At 39.5% G+C, this 22,613-nt stretch overlaps 1 protein-coding gene across 2 annotated transcripts in view; it reads right to left on the bottom strand.

Moving 5' to 3' along the window:
• The window catches only part of CACNA2D1 (calcium voltage-gated channel auxiliary subunit alpha2delta 1), a 521,978-nt gene that overhangs the window by 163,925 nt on the left and 335,440 nt on the right, over positions 1 to 22,613 (bottom strand). For both annotated transcript variants that reach the window (XM_062209404.1, XM_062209489.1), the window contains exon 6: positions 11,224 to 11,353. In XM_062209404.1, coding sequence (XP_062065388.1) covers positions 11,224 to 11,353 — 130 coding nt within the window. The remainder of the gene's footprint in view (positions 1 to 11,223; positions 11,354 to 22,613) is intronic.

Raw genomic sequence — 22,613 nt, 5'->3', positions numbered from 1 at the left:
AAGTAACTGAACAAAGTCAGAATGCTGTCATATGGTAAACATGGTGTGTAAATCATTTATCTTTATGGTGAGAACTAAAAAAATTATAAACACAATATTAAACATTAAGAGATAGACAACAGAGAAAGAGGTCAACTATGACATCAAAAATTCAAAGCATGGGGCAAATTTGGCACAAATGCTGACTGTTATTAGGATTTCTGATCTGTTTCTGTGCTTGTTTGTCCCTATCTTTTTTTTTGAAAGCTTTTATTCAATAAATATAAATTTCAGTGTTAAGTTGTTATCATTTCAAGATAGCTTGTTATAGTACAAAGAAGTTATTATAAGTTTAAAGTAACCACATGGCAAAATCTTATAACAGACTTACCAAAAATAAGCAAAAAATCAACATACACCACTGGAGAAAATCACATACCCACAAGTCAGGAGTATAAGAGATGGAGAAAAAGAAAGGAACTACAACAAAAATGCAAAACAGTTAACAAAGCTGCAACAGTAAGACCTATCAATAATTATTTTAGGGGATGGAGCTGTGGCATAGCAGATAAAGCCTCTGCCTGCAGTACCAGCATCCCATATGGGCACCAGATCAAGTCACAGCTGCTCCACTTCCTATCCAGCTCTATGCTATGGCCTGGGAGAGCAGTGGAAGACGGCCCAAGTCCTTTGGGTCCCTCTACCTTCATGGGAGACCCAGAAGAAACTCCTGGCTCCTGGATTCAGATCGGCACAGCTCGAGCCCTTGCGGCCAATTAGGGAATGAACCAGCAGATGGAAGACCTCTCTCTCGACCTCTCTCTCTCTTTCTTTCTCTCTTTCTCCCTCTCCCTCTACTTCTTCTTCTCTTCCTCCCTCCCTCTTTCTCTTTCTGCCTCTCCTTCTCTCGTTGTAACTCTTTCAGATAAATAAATCTAAAAAAAATATTTTAAATGTAAGCCAACTAACTCAATTAAAAGCCATTGTGTGTGTGTGTGTGTGTGTGTGTGGTGTAAAGGTATTTTGGCATAGCAGGTTAAGCCACCATTTGGGCCACCTATATGCCTTACTGGAACTCTTTCAAATCCTGGCTACTCTGTGGTTCTGATCCAGCTTTCTGCTAAGACTCCTGGGAGACAGTGGATGGTGGCCCAAGTACCTGGGTTCTTATCACCCATGTTGGAGACCCAGATGGATTTCTTGGCTCCTGGGTTGGGTTGGGCCAGGCCCAGCCATGGCCATTGCATGCATTTGGGGAGTGAACCAGCAGATGGAAGCACTCACTCTCTTTCTCTCTCTCAACCTATCTTTCCTTCTCTCTCTCTGCCACTCTTTCATTATCTTTAAAAAAAAAAACACATAGATAGGATCTCTGTCCTTAATGTGCTGTACAATGTAAATTAACACTATAACTAGTACTCAAACAGTACTTTACACTTTGTGTTTCTGTGTGGGTGCAAACTGTTGAAATCTTTACTTAATATATGCTAAATTGATCTTCTGTATATAAAGATAATTGAAAATGAATCTTGATGTGAATGGGATGGGAGAGGAAGCGGGAGATGGGAGGGTTGTGGGTGGGAGGTAAGTTATGGGGGGGAAAAGCCACTGTAATCCAAAAGCTGTACTTTGGAAATTTATATTTATTAAATAAAAGTTAAAAAAACACAGAGTGACAAAACGGATTAAAAAGTAGGATCTAAGTATATGCTATTTATGAGAAACACAATTCACTCTAAAGACACACATATACTGAAATTAAAAGGGTGGAGCAAGATATTCAATGCAAAGAGAACATAAAAGAAAGCAGGAGGAGTAGCCATATTTCTATCAGATAAAACCAATTTTAAGTCAAAAGCAATAAACAGAAGCCAGAAATGTTATAACAATAAAGGCCTCAATCCAGCACAGTAAATAAAACTTATATATGCACCCATAATTGGAGTACTGAAACATAGAGCAAATACTAGTAGTCCCAAAGGGAGAGACAGATTCCAGTACAATAATAGTAGGGAACTCTAACACACCACTCTCAGAAATGTTGGGTCAAGTAGACAGAAAGTCAACAAAGAAACAGCAGTTAAATTGTTCTATAAGTCAACTGGACCTAGGAGACATCCATAGAACTCTCCTTCCAAATGCCATAGAATCCATATTCTTCTCAACAGCACATGGAGTATTTTTCAGGATAGATCATATGGCAGGTCATAAAACAAGTCTCAATAAATTTAAAAGAACCAAAATTTCATTATGATTTCTAACCACAATGCACTGCAACTAGAAGTAACAACAAAAAACCTTTGAAAACTACTTAGACACATAAGAAACAACTTACTCCTGAACAATAAGCAGATCAAAGAAGAAATCAAGGAGTAGATGCAAAACCTTCTTGAATTGAATTAAAGTGAAAACACAACATACTTTCAAAATCTAAGATACAGCACAAGCTGCATTAGAGAGGGAATTTATAGAAATCTATACCTATATCTAAAAATAAACCAGAAATATCTCAAATAAGCAAATTACCATTGCACTACAAGTAACTAGAAAAACAAGAGCAATCAGGTTGAACATTGCTAAAAGGAACAAAATAATAAAACTCAAAGCACAAACAGATGACATAGAGGCTAAAAAAATCAAAAATCAATAAAATGAAAAAACTGGTTCTTTGAAAAGATAAACAAAATTGATAACCTTTAGATAAATTAACCAAGAAAAAAATGAAGAGGATCCAACTACACATAATCAGAAATGAAAACTGAAACATTATGACTAACCTCCACAGAAATGCAAAGGATAACTGCAGATTACTATGAACAATTACATGGCAAAAAATTTGTAACCTAGAAGAAGTGGGAAAAACTTTTGAACACATATATCTTGCCAAGACTGAATGATGAAGAAACAGAATACTCAAATCAATAATGAGCAGTGAGATGGAATTAGTAATTAAAAAACTCCCACCAGAGTAAAGGCCAAGACTAGTAACTTTATTGATGCATTATCACAAACATTATAACAACAATTAACATCGATCCTTCTTAAGTTATTTCAACACATAGAAGAGGAAGGAAGTATTCCAAAGTCATCCTGTGTGGCCAGTATTGCATTGAAATCAAAATTAGACAAAGATGTGGCAACAACAAAGCTACAAGTCAATATCCTTGATGAACATGGATGCAACAACCTTCAAAAATACAGGAATTTAATCTAAAAATACATTAAAAAGATCATTTACAATGATCAAGTGGGATCCATCCCAGGGATACAAGGGTGGTTCAACATGTACAAATCAATAAATTTAATACACACCTACAGAATGAATGACAAAAATCTTAATGATAATCTGAATAGATGCAGAAAAGCAGTTGATAAAATTCAACATCTTCATAATGATAAAAACTATGTAAATTAGCTATAAAAGGAAGATACCTCAATGCAATAAAGCCCAATTATCGCAAGCTAACAATGATCATATTGAATGAGGAAAAGCTGAAGGCTTTCTCTCCAAAACATGGATCAAGACAAGAACATCCACTTTCACCACTTTTACTTAACATGGTGCTGGAAATTCTAGCAAGAACATTAAGGCAACAGAAATAAATAATAGGGTATCCAAACTGGAATGGAGGAAGTCAATCTGTCACTGATTGCAGATGACATGATCTTATTATAATAGAAATCTCCAGAAATTCCACCAAAAGTTGTTAGACCTACTAACCAAATTCAGCAAAATTGGAGGATACAAAGCTAATGAACAAATCTAGTAGAATTGTTAAATAAGAGTGTACCATCTGATAAAGAAACCAAGAAAGCAAACTCAATTCCAGTAGCTACAACAAAACAAAACAAAAAAGACCCTGGGAAAAACTTAACCAAAGATTTCATTCCTCAAAGGAAGTCATACAAATGGCCAACAGGTAAACGAAAAAAAAAAAATGTTTAGTATCACTAATCATCAGGGAAATGAAAATCAAACCACAATGAGGTATTAGCTCACTCCAGTAAGATTATCTGCTGTCAAGAAGACAATCGACAGCAAGCACTGGTGAGAATGTGGAGACAAGGGGACAGTAGCACGCTGTCGGTGGGAATGTAGATTAGTACATGCCTGTAGAAAACAGCATGGATGTCCTTTAAATACTAAAAGGGGAATGACCATATGATCCAGTAATCCCACTCCTGGGTATATACCCAAATGAAATTAAATCTATTGAAGAGACCACTCTTGTTTACTACAGAATTAGTCACAAAAGCTAAGAAACTGAAATAATCTAATCAGCCATAAAAATGTAATCCTGTCATCTGCAACAACATAAATGGAACTGGAGGTCATTACTGAAATGAAATAAAACAAGCATGGGAAGACAAAATATCACACAATCTAATTCATATGTGGACTCTAAGAAATAGGGGACCTCACAGAAGTTCAAAGTATGATTGTGGTTCTCATAGGCTCGAGAAATGTGAGGAGGGAGGGATAGGAAAGGCTGATTGATGGGTACTAGGTTACAGCTATTTAGGAGGAAGAAGTTCTGGGGTTCAGCTGCACAGTAGGGTGACTATAGAACATGCTACTGTACAGTAGATTTCTCTCTTTAAAAAAAAACCCTACAACATAGGATTTTGCATGTTCTCACTATAAAGAAATGCTATTTGTTTGAAATACCCAACCTATTACACAATATTCACAAGCAACAAAACATCACATAGTACCACATAAAATGCATTAACTTTTAAATGTCTGCTGCAATTTTTTTAAAAATAAAAGAACAAAAACAAAAAAAAAACTAGGAAGATGGGAGCTGGATGTTCAGCCTACCCATTAGGGTGCCCTTGTCCTATATTGCTGTGCCTGGGACAGATACTTGGCTCTGGCTCCTGACACCAGCTTCCTCACAACGCACACCGCAGGAGGAGGTGGTGATGGCTCAAGTGATTGGGTTCCTGTCACCATGCGGAAGATGTGTAACTTCCCAGTTGCCAGCTTCAGTCCTTGGCCCAGCCTGAGGCCACTGCAGGAATCTAGGAAGTGAACCCATGAATGGGAGCTGGTTTTCTCTTGCTCTTGCCCTCTCAGTCTCTCTTTAGTTCATGTAAAAGTCAGCATTACAAAGAGAGAGAGTGTGTAAGAGTAAGAGTAAGAGTAGGAGGGAGGGAGGGCGAGGGAGGGAGGGAGGAAGGAAGGAAGGGATCTTCCATCAGCTTCCAAGTGGCCAAGAATGGTCAGGTTGAGCTAGGCTGAAGTCAGGGGCCAGGAGCTTCATCTTGGTCTCCCACATGGGTGGCAGGACCCCAAGCACGTGGGCCATCTTCTGCTGGTTTTCCCTGGCTATTAGCAGGAAGCTGGATCAGAAGTGGAGAGGTGGGGACACAAACTGGCATCGAAATTAGATGATGGTGTCATAGGTGGTGACTTCACCTACTGTACCACAACGCTGGCCCCTTCTCTATCATTGTGCGTGCGTGTGTGTGTGTGTGTACGCCGTGCACATGCACCTCTCAAATTAATTAAAAAAAATGTCTAGCATTGTGATGTGGCATGATAAGCAGCCACTAGTGACACCAGCATCCCATAGCCAAGCATTGGTTTGAGGCCCAGCTACCCTCCTTTTGATCCGATTCCCTGCTAATGCACCTAGGACGGCAGCAGAAGATAGCTCAAGCATATGGGCCCCTGCCATCCATCTGGGAGAGCTGAAGGAAGTTCCTGGCTCCTGGCTTTGGGCTGGCCCAGGCCAAGCCTTTGTGGCCGTTTGGGTGAGTAATCCACAGAAAAGAAATTTCTCTCTTTCCCTCTCTCTCTCCTTCCCTCCCCCTTTGCCTCTATTTCTTTCTCCCACCTCCTTCTCTCCCTCTCTGTCATTCTGCATTTCAAATAAAAATAAACAAATCTTTTCTAAAAATAGGAAAATGGAAGCAACTCCTATCTGTCAGACTCCTCACATTAATTACCACCAGCAATATATGCCACAATCCACTAAGGTTTATTAACCTACTTTGCAGATGAAGAAGATGAATACATAATGCATTCAAAGAACACGGATTTTGTACCCATTCTTCTCGGGCTTTATATTTCCACCCATGTATTCCAACTGAACCTTGACACTATAATATATAAATAAATGTACTTCATTTTTACACCAGGATTGCACACGCCTGGAATTCTAGCATTTGTGGAAGGTCAGACAATTGTTTTTATTAAAGTAAGATGATTAGAATTATTATAAGTGAATAATATTCAAAACCACAAGTCACTAAAATGGAATCTAATATCAGTTATTAACTACTTGAGAAACTGATGATCTGAAAACAGATTATAATGTGAAATTACCAAATATATTTCTTTTGAAAAATATATAGAAATATACCACTAATGGCACTGTTTTGGTTCAAAATATATTTTAAAATCATTGATATTTCCTGTGGCTACTGTGAAAGAGTTCTTTTTTTGTTGTTGTTGTTGTAGTTTATAATTGGTTATTGCTAATATACAGGAACAAAACCAGTTTATTAATATCAATCATATATAATCTCCTTAGAATATGTTAATTCCTTAAACGTTTTTGTGGTTCTTCCCTCGAATGTTTTAGATTCGCCATGTGGACTCCTCCTGGCTGCCACTATCTGTGACTTCCCTCTCCTGCTTTTGTCTTATTTGCCTGCAGAGGGTCCAGAAAGATGCCGCAGACCATGGACAGCCAGCATCCTTGTTCTGTTCATTTCTTTTTTTTTTTTTTTTTTTTGACAGATAGAGTTAGTGAGAGAGACAGAGAGAGATAAAGGTCTTCCTTCTGTTGGTTCATTCCCCAAATGGCTGCCACAGCTGGCACTGCGCCGATCCCCAGTCAGGAGCCAGGTGCTTCTTCCTGGTCTCCCATGCGGGTGTAGGCGCCCAAGCACTTGGGCCATCGTCCACTGCCTTCCTGGGCCACAGGAGAGAGCTGGACTGGAAGAGGAGCAACCGGGACTAGAACCCGGCATCCATATGGGATGCCGGCACCACAGGTGGGGAATTAACCAAGTGAGCCATGGTGCTAGCCCTCTTCTTCATTTCTAACACACTATTAATGCACTGATAAGTGACACCAGCTATGAATTTCTAGTTGCTAGGCTTTGAAAAATACAGGTAACTTCTATTCTTAGTGTGCTGAGTTGTGGTTGCTGGTAGTGCTATATGGATTAGATTTTAATTTAAAATGGGTGCAAGACTATTGAAGGCTTCATCTGTCTGAGTTGTCCAGAATATAGTAATATTGATAACCATGCAAGCTTACTCAACTCATAGGTCAGTTACATACTGCACATGTGTTCTTCTGTTGATACCTCACTATTTTCACATGGCAATTCTTTAAATTTTTTTTCATCATTATTCATAAATGAGACTAGTCTGGAGTTATCTTTCTTTTATCACTCATTTTTATTTTTGTTACATGAGTTGATAAGCTTTTCACGTTTCTTACAGTAAAGTTGCAAATACTCAAGAGCATCTATTCTACATGTTGTGTTCGCATTTCAATTTGAGGGACTTCAGAAATTAGAACACGAGACTTTTTATGAGACTGTAGCTACAATAACGCAAAGAAGAGGCTGTTCCCTTCAGTGCAGCCTTTAATTAAAGTGCACTTTCGAATTGATTAAACTCAGAAACCTAGAACAATCCTCTAAATCTGATAAGTTCTGAGGAGCTGCATGAAGCATGCCAGTAGTTATTAAATTTTCCAGGTCTTATTGCCATTGCTGAGGTATCTCCTGTCATTTACTCGTGCAGCTCGTGTCACGGGCTGTGAATTTTAAAGGTGTGTGGGCCAGGCAAGGGTAGAGTCTTGCTGATGAAACTGCAGACGGAGACACCAACGGGGAGACTAGCGAGACAATGTAAATAATCCAGGGACAGGGCTGCTTTCCCTACTGCTCCCTACCAATCGTGGCACACTCCAAACAGGACCTCACAGCTTCTGAAAACACATATTCAGGTATTTTATCTCAGTGGTTTTCAAAATCGTAACTTTTACTGAGTTTAGTAAAATTATTCTCTGCTTATTCCAAACTGCAAAGAGAAACATTACTCACACAAAGTCAAAACTCTTATAGGATACTGACTAAAAATATGTGTAACCTATGTGCAAATTAATAATCTTTGAAAAAGTTTTTGTTCTTTGGAAATTTATATTCACTAAATAAAAAAAATTTTAAAAAAATGTAATCCATAAGCTGTACTTTGGAAATTTATATTCACTAAATAAAAAAAAAAATTTTTAAAAAGTTTTTATGTGTTTATTTTATGTCAGATTTTTATTCCAGCATAAAATACAGGAGGACTTCAGATACAAATATTATTTCAACTAGAAAAAAAAATGTTCTAAGAATAAAGAAATGAAGACCCTCATGGAAAGTATCTTAGTACCCTCCCATGGACTGTATGGCTGCTGAATAATCAAACAATAACCTAAACTTGTACAGACTCCATCTTATCAATCCTAGACAAACAGGACTCCCTCTAAGGAACGTAAAGGGGTGAGCAGGCAGGGCTCTGTTATGGCATGAAGATTTAGTCAGGGAGGTTTCCGTCCTACACTCCTTTACATACAAGACTTTCATGCATATACACATTATCAACAAAATGTTCCACAGATCAAAGCTATTTGAGGTCCTGGTGCTGCAGTGTAGCAACACCGGCATCCTGTAAGAGCACAGGTTTGAGGCCTGGCTGTGCTGCTTCTGACCCAGCTGCTTGCTAATGTGCCTGGGAAAACAGCAGAAGATGGCCCAAGGACTTAGCTCCTTGCCACCCAGGTGGAAGACCTGAATGGAGTTCCAGGCTCTTAGTTCCTGGCCCAGTCTGGCTGTTGTGATCATTGGGGGAATAAATCAGTGGATGCAAGATCTTTCTGTTCCTCTATCTCCCCCTACCTTGTAACTTTTTATATAAATAATACTTTTTTATATAGATAATACTTTTTATATAAATAATCTTCAAAAAAAAGCTATTTGAAAGAAGAGAAAAACACACAGATTTATGTTTCTAACCAATTAGCACTCAGATTAGCCTCAATTCTCTTTATCACAGTGATTGGAATAGTGCCATGATATCCAGGGGATTGACAAAAACTATTTTGACTTAAGCGTTTTACATCCACTCAGTTGTTTTCCTCCAATGTGAACTCAAAAGACACTGAGGAATAAGATTATTATTTAATTGGCATACCCAACAAACAAGACACAATAGAAAAGGTAATACTAAGTAACCTAGAAAATATAATATTCTTGTAAAAAATAAAATGAGAAACATGAGGTGGACATTTGACCTACCAGTTAGGACAATGGATGGGAGACCTGCACCCCGTATCAGAGTGCCTGGGTCTGAGTCCCATCTCAGCTCCAGATTCCAGCTTCCCGCTAATGCGCACGCTGGGAGGCAGCAGTGATGACTCAAGTAGTTGGGTCCCTGCCACTATGTGGGAGACCCAAGGTGAGTTTCTGGCCCCTGGCATGGGCATTTGGGGATTGCATCAATAGATGAGGACTCTTTATCCATATGTCTCTCCAGTGTCTCAAATAAATGATTGAGATGTTTTTGCATGTATGGTGTGGCATTATCTGAAGTTAGTGTAATAGTTACAAATGTAATTGCAAATATCAAAAATAATTTTTGAAAAAAATAACATACTTTGTGGTCAAATTTAAAAAAAAAAAAAACAGTCTGAATCCAAACGTCAGATAATTCAGGATAGGAATCAGACCTAATAATAGTAAGAGCTGAATGGTAAAGAAGTGAAATTATGTTTAATTCTAAGGTAACACAAGAAATTACCTACATACCATTTTGTTTCTACAACAGATAGAGAACAATCATATGTTCAAAATCTTTAAAGCATGGAGAGAAAACAAGCAATATGTACTTTCTAAAATATGAAAAAAACAAAAAGACTGAATCAAATAATTTGACAAGAGATAAATTTATGTTACAAAGACTCATATATGCATTTTAAATTGTAACAACAAATCTTGAGTGAATCTAAAACTCACAGCCTATGTACAATGTTAGTCCTTTAAATTTCTTGACTCTAAATAAACTTTGATTTGTAAGCGTGTAATAACAACAAGCACTTACAAAGCAGTTACCTTGGGCCTGGCGATATCACGAGGACCTAAATATGCCAATTTATTTTATATTCAAATGATCTATCAGATTAGTAATCTTATCCTCATTTCAGAGATGAGGAAATGCTTGTCCAGAAAGCTGAAGGATTTGCCCCAAAAAACAATGGTGCTAAAAGTAGATTAGAACCTAGGCAGCTCTATATACTCAGGCCTCTGTAATTAAAAAGAATATTAAAAAGGTATCTTGCAAAGTCTCAAGTGGTTCTAACCCCCAACTCCTTAGTCTACCTATGTGAGAAGGCAGGACCGGAGGTGTGGGTTGGGGGGATGGGTTAGAGAGTGGATAATGTTGAAAACCAAAAGGCTACAATTGTGTTCCCAAGACACAGTTCATCCTCACCAATGATTAGGCTGGGACAGGAGAAGCCATGGGGTTCTCAGGCTCTGCCCTCACTGCAGACAGAGTGGCTTAGAAACCCCACTGCACATGCTTTCTCCCTAAGCATACCATTCTCCTCATCCCACCCTACCCCAGGGAAGCCATCTAGGCTAAGACTTCCACAGTGGATTTCTACTTCTTTAGGCCTCCTGCTTATTCCTCTCCCCCTGCCCCAACACTCCTTTTTGTCTTGAAACCACAATAAATGGGAAGAGCTATCTTTTCCCTACATCCTAGGGTAGGGGAGGGAGGGATGGATGGAGGGAAGGAGAGAGGGGAGAAAGAGAGAGACATATGCAATAATTAGCAGTAAGAACCAGGGACAGTGTACAATGAACAACCTTCTCCCTTTACCAATCGGTGGACATGCAAGTGTGCAGCATATACAGGTGTGTAGAATACACAGAATGTCCCTGTGCACCTGTCACTAGGGAAGCTGAACTATGTACCATGCGGTAGTTCAGAAGGACAGCTCCCTGAATGTGGACCTCCTATAACAGTGCACTCAGTGAGGCCTCTGGATAGCAACTGCTCACAAAACTCAAGATTTCTACTTTTACTCGGACCCGAGTTTACCACAGACTTTTAGGTGACACATAAATAAAACAATCACATTAGCTCCTATTCTGTTTCTCAGAAACGGCTACAGAAACTGAGGGACAGGATGGTATTCCAGCAGGCACTCCGATCCTTTTACTTACATCCTTCATAGATGTCAGTGGGGATATGGACAGCTGCGTGCTGATAGGATACTTGTCTTCTAAAATTAGCATCGTCAATGAAAACAGGTTTGATCCTCTGGCTGCCTGGTTCACTGTCATTTTTTTCAGGCTATACAGGAAAAGATAATAAACACAATTTTGTAACGTGCACTAACAGATATTTTCACACACACTTCTCCACAAAACAAAAGCATATAACACACATTCTTCAAAAAAATAGAGCCACAAGAATAGTTTTAAATACAGTATGATGATGGCACTGGATACACAAACTTCCACTCTGGTGTTAGCACCCACAATACATCTTCATGGTATCATTCACAACACAACTAATGTCTTCCCTGATTTCTTCCATCCTGCAGTCATTTGGAATCATCCAGAGCCTTCCTATTTATAATACTTACTAAGGTAAGGTACATTTAAAAACCAGGATAAATGCTTTCCAATAATACCAGGTTAGAATTATCCACTTTAAAAGAAATTTACCAGTTACAATTATTACATTGATGTTAGGCAATTGAGGACAACTCTTGGTTTGACAACTCATGATGCATGTGACAGCAACAAGCAATGAAGGACAATTTTTGGTTATATTAATTTGATTTTGGCATGTGTTCCCGGTGTATCAATGTGTTTAAGAAAAACACACTGTATAAATATAAATTGTGTAAAGTATACAGGAAAGAAGAGACCCACTGTACCTCTCAATACAGTTAAATCCTAACTTCAGTTCATTTGTTTCCAAAGGTAGGAACCAAGTTCCAATCAATGAGTCAGGCAGATCCCACAGGAGTTTAAAGTCAAAGATTAATCTTCCATCTATTGGAACCATGCATTTGACATGAAATTTGTATTGCACCAGCAGGAAACTGGGAATTTCATTTATTTATCCAAAACACATCTATAAGATTCAACTATGTTGAACTTTTTTTGTTTGAAATGTATTTAACTATTCTCTAACCATATTTTAAAAATTAAGTTCAGACCTGCAGGGGCCAGCACTGCGGCACAGCAGGTTAAGCTGCTTACACCCCCTATTAGGGCACAGGTTTGAGTCCAGGCAGCTCCTAGCTCGCTCCCTGCTAATGCTCCTGTGGAAGCAGCAGAGGATGGTACAAATGCTTGGGCTCCTGCCACCTCTGGGAGACCTGGATGGAGTTCCTGGCTCCTGGCTTCAGTCTTGCCAGCTCTGGTACTTATAGGAATTTGGGAAGTGAACCAGCAGATGGAAAATCTCGCTTTCTCCCTCTCCTTTTCTTTCTTTCTGTCTCTCGCCCTCACTGACATTCTAACTTTCAAAATAATTAAAGTCTGTATTTTCAATTCCATCACTATATGGATCTGTTTCCATATAGTGGCACACTCCCCAAACAATACTGAAAGAAAAAAAAAATCACTTCTGACATCATATTACGGGGACACCTGACAAACAAAAGAGAAAACTGAACTGAATAAGCAGAAAATGGAAAATGTCACAAGAATGCGGCAAAATCCAAGCTACAGGTCTACAAATTGGCACTGTTCAACTTTTCATAATGTCTTGAAAATTTAGATGACCAGATAATACATTAGTAACCTTGACGATTTTAACTACATATACACACAGAGAGAGAGAGAGCCTATGTTTTCCCTAAAAAATGCAACAGAAAAATTGCAACATTGCAGACGTTTTAGACACAAGTAGGATCAATAGAATTTTTTTATTCTTTTTTAAAAAAGATTTATTTATATATTTGAAAGGCAAAGTTACAGAGAGAGGGTGACAGAGAGAGATAGATCTTTAATCCACTGGTTCACTCTTCAAATGGCAGCAACAGCCAGGACTGGGGCAGGCTGAATCCAAGAGTCTGGAACACCATCCAGGTCTCCCACAGGGTGGCAGGGGCCCAAGCACTTGGGCCACCTACCACTGCCTTCCTAGGTACATTAGCAGGGAGCCGGATTGGAAGTGGAGCAGCAAGGCTGGGACTGGTGCTCTTATGGAATGCTGGCATCACAGTTGGTGGTTTAACCTGCAGCATCACAAGGCTGTCCCCTCTTATTCTTAACAATAACTTCTAAAGTTGTAGGTTGTACCCATCAGGAGGTAATGAAATCAGATTACTAGGTCAGGACCAAACCATTTCTTTAAATGAAACATTATTGAAAGCAAACATGAGAGCACACTCAGTCTAAGAGGAAAAGCTGCCTTGTGAATCCCAGGATTTTGTCAGGTGTGGCTGTGTGTACGAGTGTATGCACACCAAGGGTTGTAAAATCCGTCACTGGTAAAAATGTTTGAAAATGGATCATTGTTTTATTTGGGTGGCAACCATAAATACATAATTGTCTTCCCATCAACAAAATGAATTTACAAAATATGCACCAGATATCTGAATTTCTTATTTTGGATTCAACAGTGAATTTTCAGGCATTTTAGAACTCAGATTCCATTGTCTGTTCCTGCCCACTAGGGACTCAGGTAAGAAAAGGGGACTTGGAAAGAAAAGGCCTGCACTAACAAGGGGAACAAAATGAAGATTCCAACTCACGGTGTAACTACTCCTCCCTGCTGCAAGGTGCAGCATTAGGAAGAGTCCCAACATGCATTTTAAAGCAGAGGTTCCTCCAGGTGCAATCCGTGTCCCCTGACACTTCTCGGAATGCAGATGCTCAGGCTAGATATTGAGATGTATATGAAGATTTTTAAAAAAAAAATTTTATTTCTTTATTTGAAAGAGTTACAGAGAAAAAAGGAGAGACACAGAGAGAAATTTTCCATCCACTTGTTCATTTCCCAAATGGCCACAATGGCCGGGCTGAAGCCAGGAGCCAGGAACTTCTTGGTGTCCCACATGGCTGCAGGGCCCAAGAATGCCTGGACCCAGTGAGCCATCTCTAGTCTGCCTAGACCTCCAGGGGATTCTGATACATGCTCACTCTGGAGGCCATACCAACTCAGTTTGCCGAAAGCATAAGTCAGATATCCACGGTTCTCTGGTAGACCGCCTCGTGACATAGCCAAGATTGATGAGCAGTAAGCCTATTAAAGGATGCATAAATGTTGACGCCATCTATGTATAACACCTTTATTTTTGTGACTAAGAGATGGATGTAACTAGCAATGTGGTGAGTAATAATTGTCAAAGAATGTTTTAAAAGAAAATAGTCCTTCCATACGGGTTAGGGCCATCCTGAAACAAGTTGGGGGAAATGCTGCATTTTCTATTTTTTTTTAATGAGGAAATTTACGTTTAATAAAAAGACAATCAACAATATTTTTATTTGGGGCACTTAGCAATTTTCCATTTTTCTACAAAGAAAATAACAAAGTGCCTTAGCACCTCCAGGAATCTCTGAGCTTTTTTACAATAAAGAGAGCTGTAGTTACCCCAGTATTTGAAGTTTACAAAGTCCTAGAACTCATTTTTCCCCAATATAACACCTATTATGTGGAAGACAACTTAGGACATACAAGTGCAAAGTCTAGTGGAGAAGAGGCAGGAGTTTTGATTCTACTCTGCACATTAATAACATCTTGGACTTGGACCAGTCACTGTTTCTGGGGTTTCAGCTTCCTGACCTGGAAAACAGATGATGCTAGGCTACAGATGTAGTTTTGTTGTTGTTGTTGTTTGTTTTTTGTTTTTTTGACGGAGTATGTCATCCTCCTTCCAGAGAACAAATTGCAGACCTCAAGGGGGCAGCTGCCTTCTGCACAGACACTGAAGAAATAGCACATCTACTGGTGACACTTAAACACTGAGGGGCTGCTGCTGTGCCACAACAGATTAAGCCCCTGCCTGTGTCACCAGCATCCCATATGGGCAACAGTTCGAGATAAGGCAGCTCCACTCCAATACGGCTCCCTGCTAATCTACCTGGGAAAGCAGCAGCAGATGTTCTAAGTTCTTGGGTTCCTGAACCCATGTGGGACAGGAGAAGGAGTTCCTGGCTCCTGGCTTTAGCCTGGCCATTGTGGCCATTTGGGGAATGAACAAGTAGATGAAAAATTTCTCTCTGTATTTCTCCTTTCTCCCTGAAACTCTGCCTTTCAAGTAAGGAAATAATTTTTTTTTTTTTTAAATCTGAATATAGATCTCAATTGGGCTTGGAACTAATAGGATCACAAGAGGAAGAAGTGAAATGAGGTTTAATTCTCAGGTAACACAAGAAACAACCTGTAAACTATTTTGCTTCTATGACACATAATTAGAGAATAATCAGAATATTAAACATTTCAAAGAAGTGACAGGAAGTAAACAGTATGTGCTTTTTAAAATATTAAAAGAAGTGAGAAATAATAAAGAATAAAATAATGACAGATGAAATGTATGTTACAAAAAGACTCACATGCATTTGTAAACTTCATTTTAGACAACAAATCTAAAAATTAAAGCTAATTTACAATATTAGCTCTTCTAATCTTTTCTAATGAATCCTACATTGTAATTAATAACAGCAAGCATTTATTTAGCATCTACCTTGAGCCTGGCACTGCCTATGAGAACCTAAGTATGCTAACTTATTTTATCCCAAATGATCTTTCTGGTTAGTATTCTTAAGCCCACTTTAAATATCAGAAAATGCTTGCCCAGAAGTTTGTTCTTTCACCTTAAATTAGTAACTTCAAAACTTAAGTTGAGTTAAAGAATCCATAAAATCATTTGCACTTCTGAAAATTATAACCCTAGTTCTGTAATTTTAGAAAATAACACATTATTTTTGTGAGCATACCATTCCCAGAAATGCCATTTACATTTATTTCTAGCAAAGTCTTAGATACATGAAGTGTAGTAGATTTTCTACATGGATGAAGAGAGTGAAAGATCATTACAAGAATGAGTCAGAGTTAGGAATATGTGGTATGGTCAAATACTTCATTTCTTCTTTCAAGAAATATTTATTGGCAGAGTGGAGACAGCAAAGATTTATCAATAATGATGTTTACAGAAATGTGATTTATTAACTAAATCAGACCAAAAAACTGAATATTCAAGGACCGAATGGTCACAATTATGAGAGCTATGATTTTATACTGTTACTAAATGTAAGAGTAATTATATTTACAATGTATATAAATGCTATATTTGTTGTAAAAGATATTAAGTTTAAAAAGTACATGTTGAGGCCAGCACTTTGGTGTAGGCTAAGCCTCCACCTGAGGTACCAGCATCCCATATGGGCGCCAGTTTGAGTGCCAGCTGTTCCTCTTCCGGTCCAACTCTGCTATGACTTGGGAAAGCAATGGAAGATGGCCCAAGTGTTTGGGTCCTTGCATCCATGTGAGAGATGCGAAGAAGCTCCTGCATCCTGGCTTCAGTTTAACAGAGCTCCAGCCATTGTGGTCATCTAGGGAGTGAACTAGTGGATGGAAGAAGACCTTTCTCTTTGTCTCTCCCTCTGCCTGTAACTCTCTCAAATAAACACATAAAATCCTTTTTTTAAAAAAAATTGTATGTTAATCAAAAAGGAAACAAGTGGAGGTACACACAGCTAGCGTTATTGCTGGTTTCACAGCAGTGAAAAAAAATTTAATTTTATTTTAAGTATTTACTTAATTTTACTTGAGAGAGGGAGAGAGAGGGAAATCTTCCATCTGCTGGTTCACTCCCCAGATGACAGGAATGGTCTAGGATGGGTCCAGTGGAAGCCAAGAATCAGGAACTCCACCTTGGTCTCTCTCACATGGGTGTTAGGGGCCCAAACACCACCCACTGCCTTCCCAGATGCATGAGCAGGAAGCTTGGATCAGAAGCAGAGGAGCACAGACTGGGACCAGTATTCTGATACGGGATGCAGACATTGCAAGTGGCAATTTAACCCCTGTGCCACAACACCCTTCAAGAGAAATTATTTTGCTAATCTTTGTGCCCTCCTATTTCTTCCAGTCATACTATGGGCATGCATTACGTTTGTGATCAGAAAAAAGTACTAATTTTTAAGTCTTTATTTTACTTAAGATAAAAACCACTTATATTTCTTCAGAATCCTCTACTACTTAAAAATTAGCAGTTTTAAATATATTTCATGGAGATTCTTGCATTTATAGATTACCATATAAAGGGCTTTAAGGAATAATTTAAAATAATAATGTATTTCTCAACTTGCATAATCATGTGTCAACATTCATTTTAATGCAAAGTTGCTAAATATATTAAATACCAGCTAACACAATTGTTCTCCTTGGCTCTCCCTTTTGTCTATCTAGATAAAAGTAATTTCATAAAAGTATTACAAATTCCAAATCTAACCCAATGAAATTACTGTTCCTAATATCATAATTCACATCTTTATTTACATAGTATGACAGTAAAAAATTTAATTGAAAATGCAGCAAATATTAGGCACAAAGGAACTGATTGACTTTTTACACATATTGCCTAATTATGCTAAATAAACAGATCAAACAAAAAATAGATTTTTTTCTTGTTTTTCAGAACACATAAAAAAATAGCTTATCATCTCTTTCCATTGTTTTCAATGAAATATCTCGTCTGAAGTCCACAGACTACCATGTACAACTGTGTACAGAAAAATAGAGCCAGTGATTTATAAAAAAAAAATCCTCAAAGGAATTTGGGAAAACTCATAAGAGAAACATGAGATGCGTGATTCTCAGATGATTCTTCTCAGTATAATTTCAGTTGTTAAATAATAGATGAGAACACTCAGACACTGAGCGAGACATGAGCCAGTGCTGGATGGGTAGGTCACTCAGTTTTACAAACAGAACCTATTAGCAAATTCCGCGTGGAAAGTCACAGTGATGCCTCTAGGACAGACACAAAAGGCTCTTGCCTATTTATTTCAAACTAAACACGCCTAGGATGGATATTTCCTTGTGATATTCTATTAAAATTTATTTAATATAATGTGTGAAAGAAATGTAAATGTATTGCATTATTTAGATTATTGAATTTTAATATTTTACCCTTTTTCATGTTAATTTGACATCACTTTTGCTTATAGCAAATCCTCAAAGCTTAAAAGTTTATGTATTTCACCTATGTTTTTGTAACGGATGCATACTTTAGAGTTTGCACAATTCAGCTTGTACCAGCTCACTGATAAACTCCGTTCACCACACAGCTCAGCCTCTGCTTCCTTCCTACTGCTCTCCATTATTTTTATATCTCAAAAAACTGTAAAAAGTAGTTGACACTGGGTAAAAATCATTCACTAAGACCATCAATGAAAGTATAGTATCACAACCGGTATCTCTATACACCAGAGAATGACTGAAATTAGTATGATGAACCAAACTCTTCAAGAACCAGAGGCTATACCCCTGCACACAATTCTTTAGTGTATGTGTGTGCATTTTCAAATTTCTATCTCTACATACTTTTTAAATACCTTAGAGACAAGAGAGCAAGAGCTCCCAATAGTCAAGACTTGGAGCCAGGCCAGGCCTAAGCTAGGTCTGGGAACTAATCCAGATCCCCCATGTGAGTGACATGGATTCATCCACGTGCAAGAGCTCCAGCTGCCTCTCAGGGTACATATTAGCAGGGGAGTAGTACTGGGAGTTAAGCTGGGACCTAAGCCGAGGTAATCTGATGTGGGATGTGGGCATCCCAACTGGTCTCTCAAATCCTAGGTCACATGCCCATCCAAATCCTGATTTTACCTTTTACAGCTATTTCATGGATGTTATTTAATACAGGAACTTACAAGTTTTACAGTGTAGTTGTTATTGGCATGAGCATAGTGGTGCTTGCATCCCATATTGCAGCACTGGTTCAAGTCCAAGTACTAGCTGCTTCACTGTCTGATCCAGCTTATGTGCCTGGGGAGGCAGTGGGTAATGAGCAAAATAGGTGGGCCCCTGAGATCTATGTGGAAGACCTGGATGGAGTTCCTGGCTCCTGGCTTTGGCTGGCCGAAAGTTGTTGTGGTCATTTGAGGAGTGAACAGTGAATGGAAGATGGAAGATTTTCATTCATTCATTCATTCATTCTCTCTCTCTCTCCCTTTCTGTGTGTGTGTGTGTGTATGTCTCACTCTTCCATTCAAATAAAATAAATAAACCTTAAAGAAACTAATTTAATTATTACTGATTTTATAGTTATTTTAAGTTCCTATTCAAAAAAGGCTTTCACACAGGGGCCAAGTCTGAATATTCAGGTATACTGGCATACTGATCTCAACACTGTGAACTGAAAAGTAATGTTTGGGGCCGGCGCTGTGGCGCAGCGGGTTAGCGCCCTGGCCTGAAGTGCCGGCATCCTATATGGGCACTGGTTCTAGTCCCGGCTGCTTCTCTTTCAATCCAGCTCCCTGCAATGGCCTGGGAAAGCAATGGAATATGGCCCGAGTCCTTGGGCCCCTGCACCCATGTGGGAGACCCGGAAGAAGCTCCTGGCTTCTGGCTTCAGATCAGCACAGCTCTGGCCATTGTGGCCAATTGGGGAGTGAACCATCGGATGGAAGACCTCTCTCTCTCTCTCTCTCTCTCTCTCTCTCTCTGCCTTTCCTCTCTCTGTGTAACACTGACTTTCTAGTAAATAAATAAATCTTAAAAAAAAAATAAGAGTAATGTTTATTTCTTTATCCACTAGTTATTGGAATCTAAACTACCTGTGCTAATCTACTAGTTAAGAGTGATTACAGGTTTTGACTCCTATAGAAGAAATTCTTTTTGGTAAATCACTTGAATCAGTGAGAAATGGTAACTTAGGGGTTTGGGTTAAGATGATCATGTCCCATAGCAGAGTGTCAATTAGTGGCTCTGGCTCCTGACTCCAGCTTCCTACGCATGTAGACCCTAGGATGCAGCACTGATGGCTCAAGTGACTGGGTTCCTGCAGCCCACAGGCTCAAAGATCTAGCCTCGGTCCAGCCCTAGCCAAGGCAGGCATTTGGGGACTGAACCACTGGATGAGAGTTTTTCCTTTGTCTTTCAAAAAAAATAAGTTAAAACTAAGGAGTAAAAACAGAGAATTGGACACGCATCAAAGGAACTGCAGTCAAAAACATCCAAGTGAAGACAGAAGGTAAAGAAAGATGTGTGTGGCTCTCTTCAGTCTGGGTTCAAGTCAGCTGTAAGGCTAGGTTGAATATTAAATAAAACACCTTTTACGCTGGCAGTAAGGATGCTGTTGAATATCCTGACTTATTTGGTTTAAGTGTTATTTTCTTATTCAGGATAACTATCACTTGGAGAAGGAGTAAGCGGATGAAAAGATTTAGGAAAACAAACAGCAGCCAAAAAAGGAGTTAGATGACATTGAGTACGCATGCACTAAGGGCTTAAATATAATATTTGTACTTTTTTTTTTTTGACAGGCAGAGTGGACAGTGAGAGAGAGAGATAGAGAGAAAGGTCTTCCTTTTTGCCGTTGGTTCACCCTCCAATGGCCGCCGCAGTTGGCGCGATGCAGCCGGCGCACCGCGCCGATCCGATGGCAGGAGCCAGGTGCTTCTCCCAGTCTCCCATGGGGTGCAGGGCCCAAGCACTTGGGCCATCCTCCACTGCACTCCCTGGCCACAGCAGAGAGCTGGCCTGGAAGAGGGGCAACTGGGACAGGATCGGTGCCCCTACCGGGACTAGAACCCGGTGTGCCGGCGCCACTAGGCGGAGGATTAGCCTATTGAGCCGCAGCGCCGGCTAATATTTGTACTTTTAATTTATCAGAATATAACACTAAGAAAATAAAGTTTTAAAACTAAGAATTTAATAAGCAGCCATACTTTCTTTGCAAAACACAAGCTTAGCTAATTATAATGTTTGATAAAGAAGCAATAAATTTTCTTATGAATTTGTATGACTTCTCCAGTTCTTCAAGTAATTAAAATTCTAAATTTATCCTGTAGAAACCCAGGGCCTTAATTCTTCAGAGGCGATTTATTATGCACACTAGGAAAAGAATGTTTTACAATTCACATGACTGGGAGGCATTTGGCCTAGGGATCAAGATGTCAGCTCAGATGCCTGTGTTCCATAACAGCCTACCTGGGTTTCATTACCACCAGCACAGGTTCCTAACTGCAGTTTCCTGCTAATTCAGACTCTGGGGTCGGGGCAGGGAGGGCAGTGGTGATGGCTGAAGTAATAGGGTTCCTACCACCTCCATGGACTCTTAGGTTGAATTCTTAACTCCTGACTTCAATCTCAGCCCACTCCTGGCCACTGGGGACATCTGGAGAGTACACCAGAGGATGGGAGCACACTCTCTTTTTCTCTCTCCTTTAAAAACAGAAAAAAATTTTTAAAAAATTTTTAGAAATCAACATGAAAGACATATTAATAACGTCTGTGGCCAAAATTGATTATTTCTAGTTCTTACTTTTAAAGATGCTTCACTTATTTGAAAGTCCAAGTTATAGTAAGAGTAAGAGAGAGAGAGAGAGAGAGAGAGATTAATCTTCCATCTGTTGTTTCGCTCCCCAAAAGCCAGCAACAGACAGGGCTGAGCTAGACTGAGGCAAGGATCCAGGACTTCGTCTCCCAAAGTGAGTGCAGGGGGCTGGCGCTGTGACACAGCGGGTTGATGCCCTGGTCTGAGGTGCCGGCATCCCATATGGGCGCTAGCTAGTTCGAGTACCAGCTGCTCCACTTCCGATCCAGCTCTCTGCTATGGCCTGGGAAAGCAGTAGGAGATGGTCCAAGTCCTTGGGCCCCTGCACCCACATGGGAAACCCAGAAGAATCTCCTGGCTCCTGGCTTTGGATTGTCGCAGCTCTGGCCGTTGCAGCCAATTGGAGAGTGAATCATCAGATGGAAGATCTCTCTCTCTCTAACTCTCCTCTGTGTAACTCTGACTTTGAAATAAATAAATAAATAAATAATCTTAAAAACAAAACAAAACAAAAGTGAATGCAGAGGCCAAAGCTCTTGGGCCATCCTATGCTGCTTTCCCAGGCCATGAGCAGGGAGCTGGATAGGAAGTGGAGTAGCCAAGCCTGGAACCAGTTATGGGATGCCAGCATTGCAGGTGGTGGCTTAACTTGCTATGCCACAATGCCTGCCCCTAATTCTAGATCTTAAAGATCAATTTACTGTTAGGCTTTTGTATATTCTTCTTTATTTTTAAAAAATATTTAATTGTCTATTTGAAAGGTAGAATGAGAGAGCAAAAGAGAAAGAGAGAAAAAATTTGAGATCTTCTGGCTGTGGGTTTACTCTCCAAATGCCAGAGTAGGCCAGCCCAAGGCCAGGAACCAGAACTCCATCTGGGTCTCCAACGTGGGTGGCAGGGGCCCAAGCACTCAACTGGTCCCTCCTAGGAGCTCTTAGCAGGGAAGCGGATCAGACAAGGAGTAGCTGCGACTTGAACCAGGCACTACGATACTGGGTATGGGCATACTAAGCTACAGTTTAAGCCACTGTCCCACACTGCCCAGCCCTCTTCACATTTGCTTCAAGTAATCGTAGTTACACACAA

The sequence above is a fragment of the Lepus europaeus genome, chromosome 1 (genome assembly GCF_033115175.1).
Source record: "Lepus europaeus isolate LE1 chromosome 1, mLepTim1.pri, whole genome shotgun sequence".
Lineage (NCBI taxonomy): Eukaryota > Metazoa > Chordata > Mammalia > Lagomorpha > Leporidae > Lepus > Lepus europaeus.
Note: the sequence above shows the minus strand (reverse complement) of the source record. Positions and strands in the feature narration are given on the sequence as shown.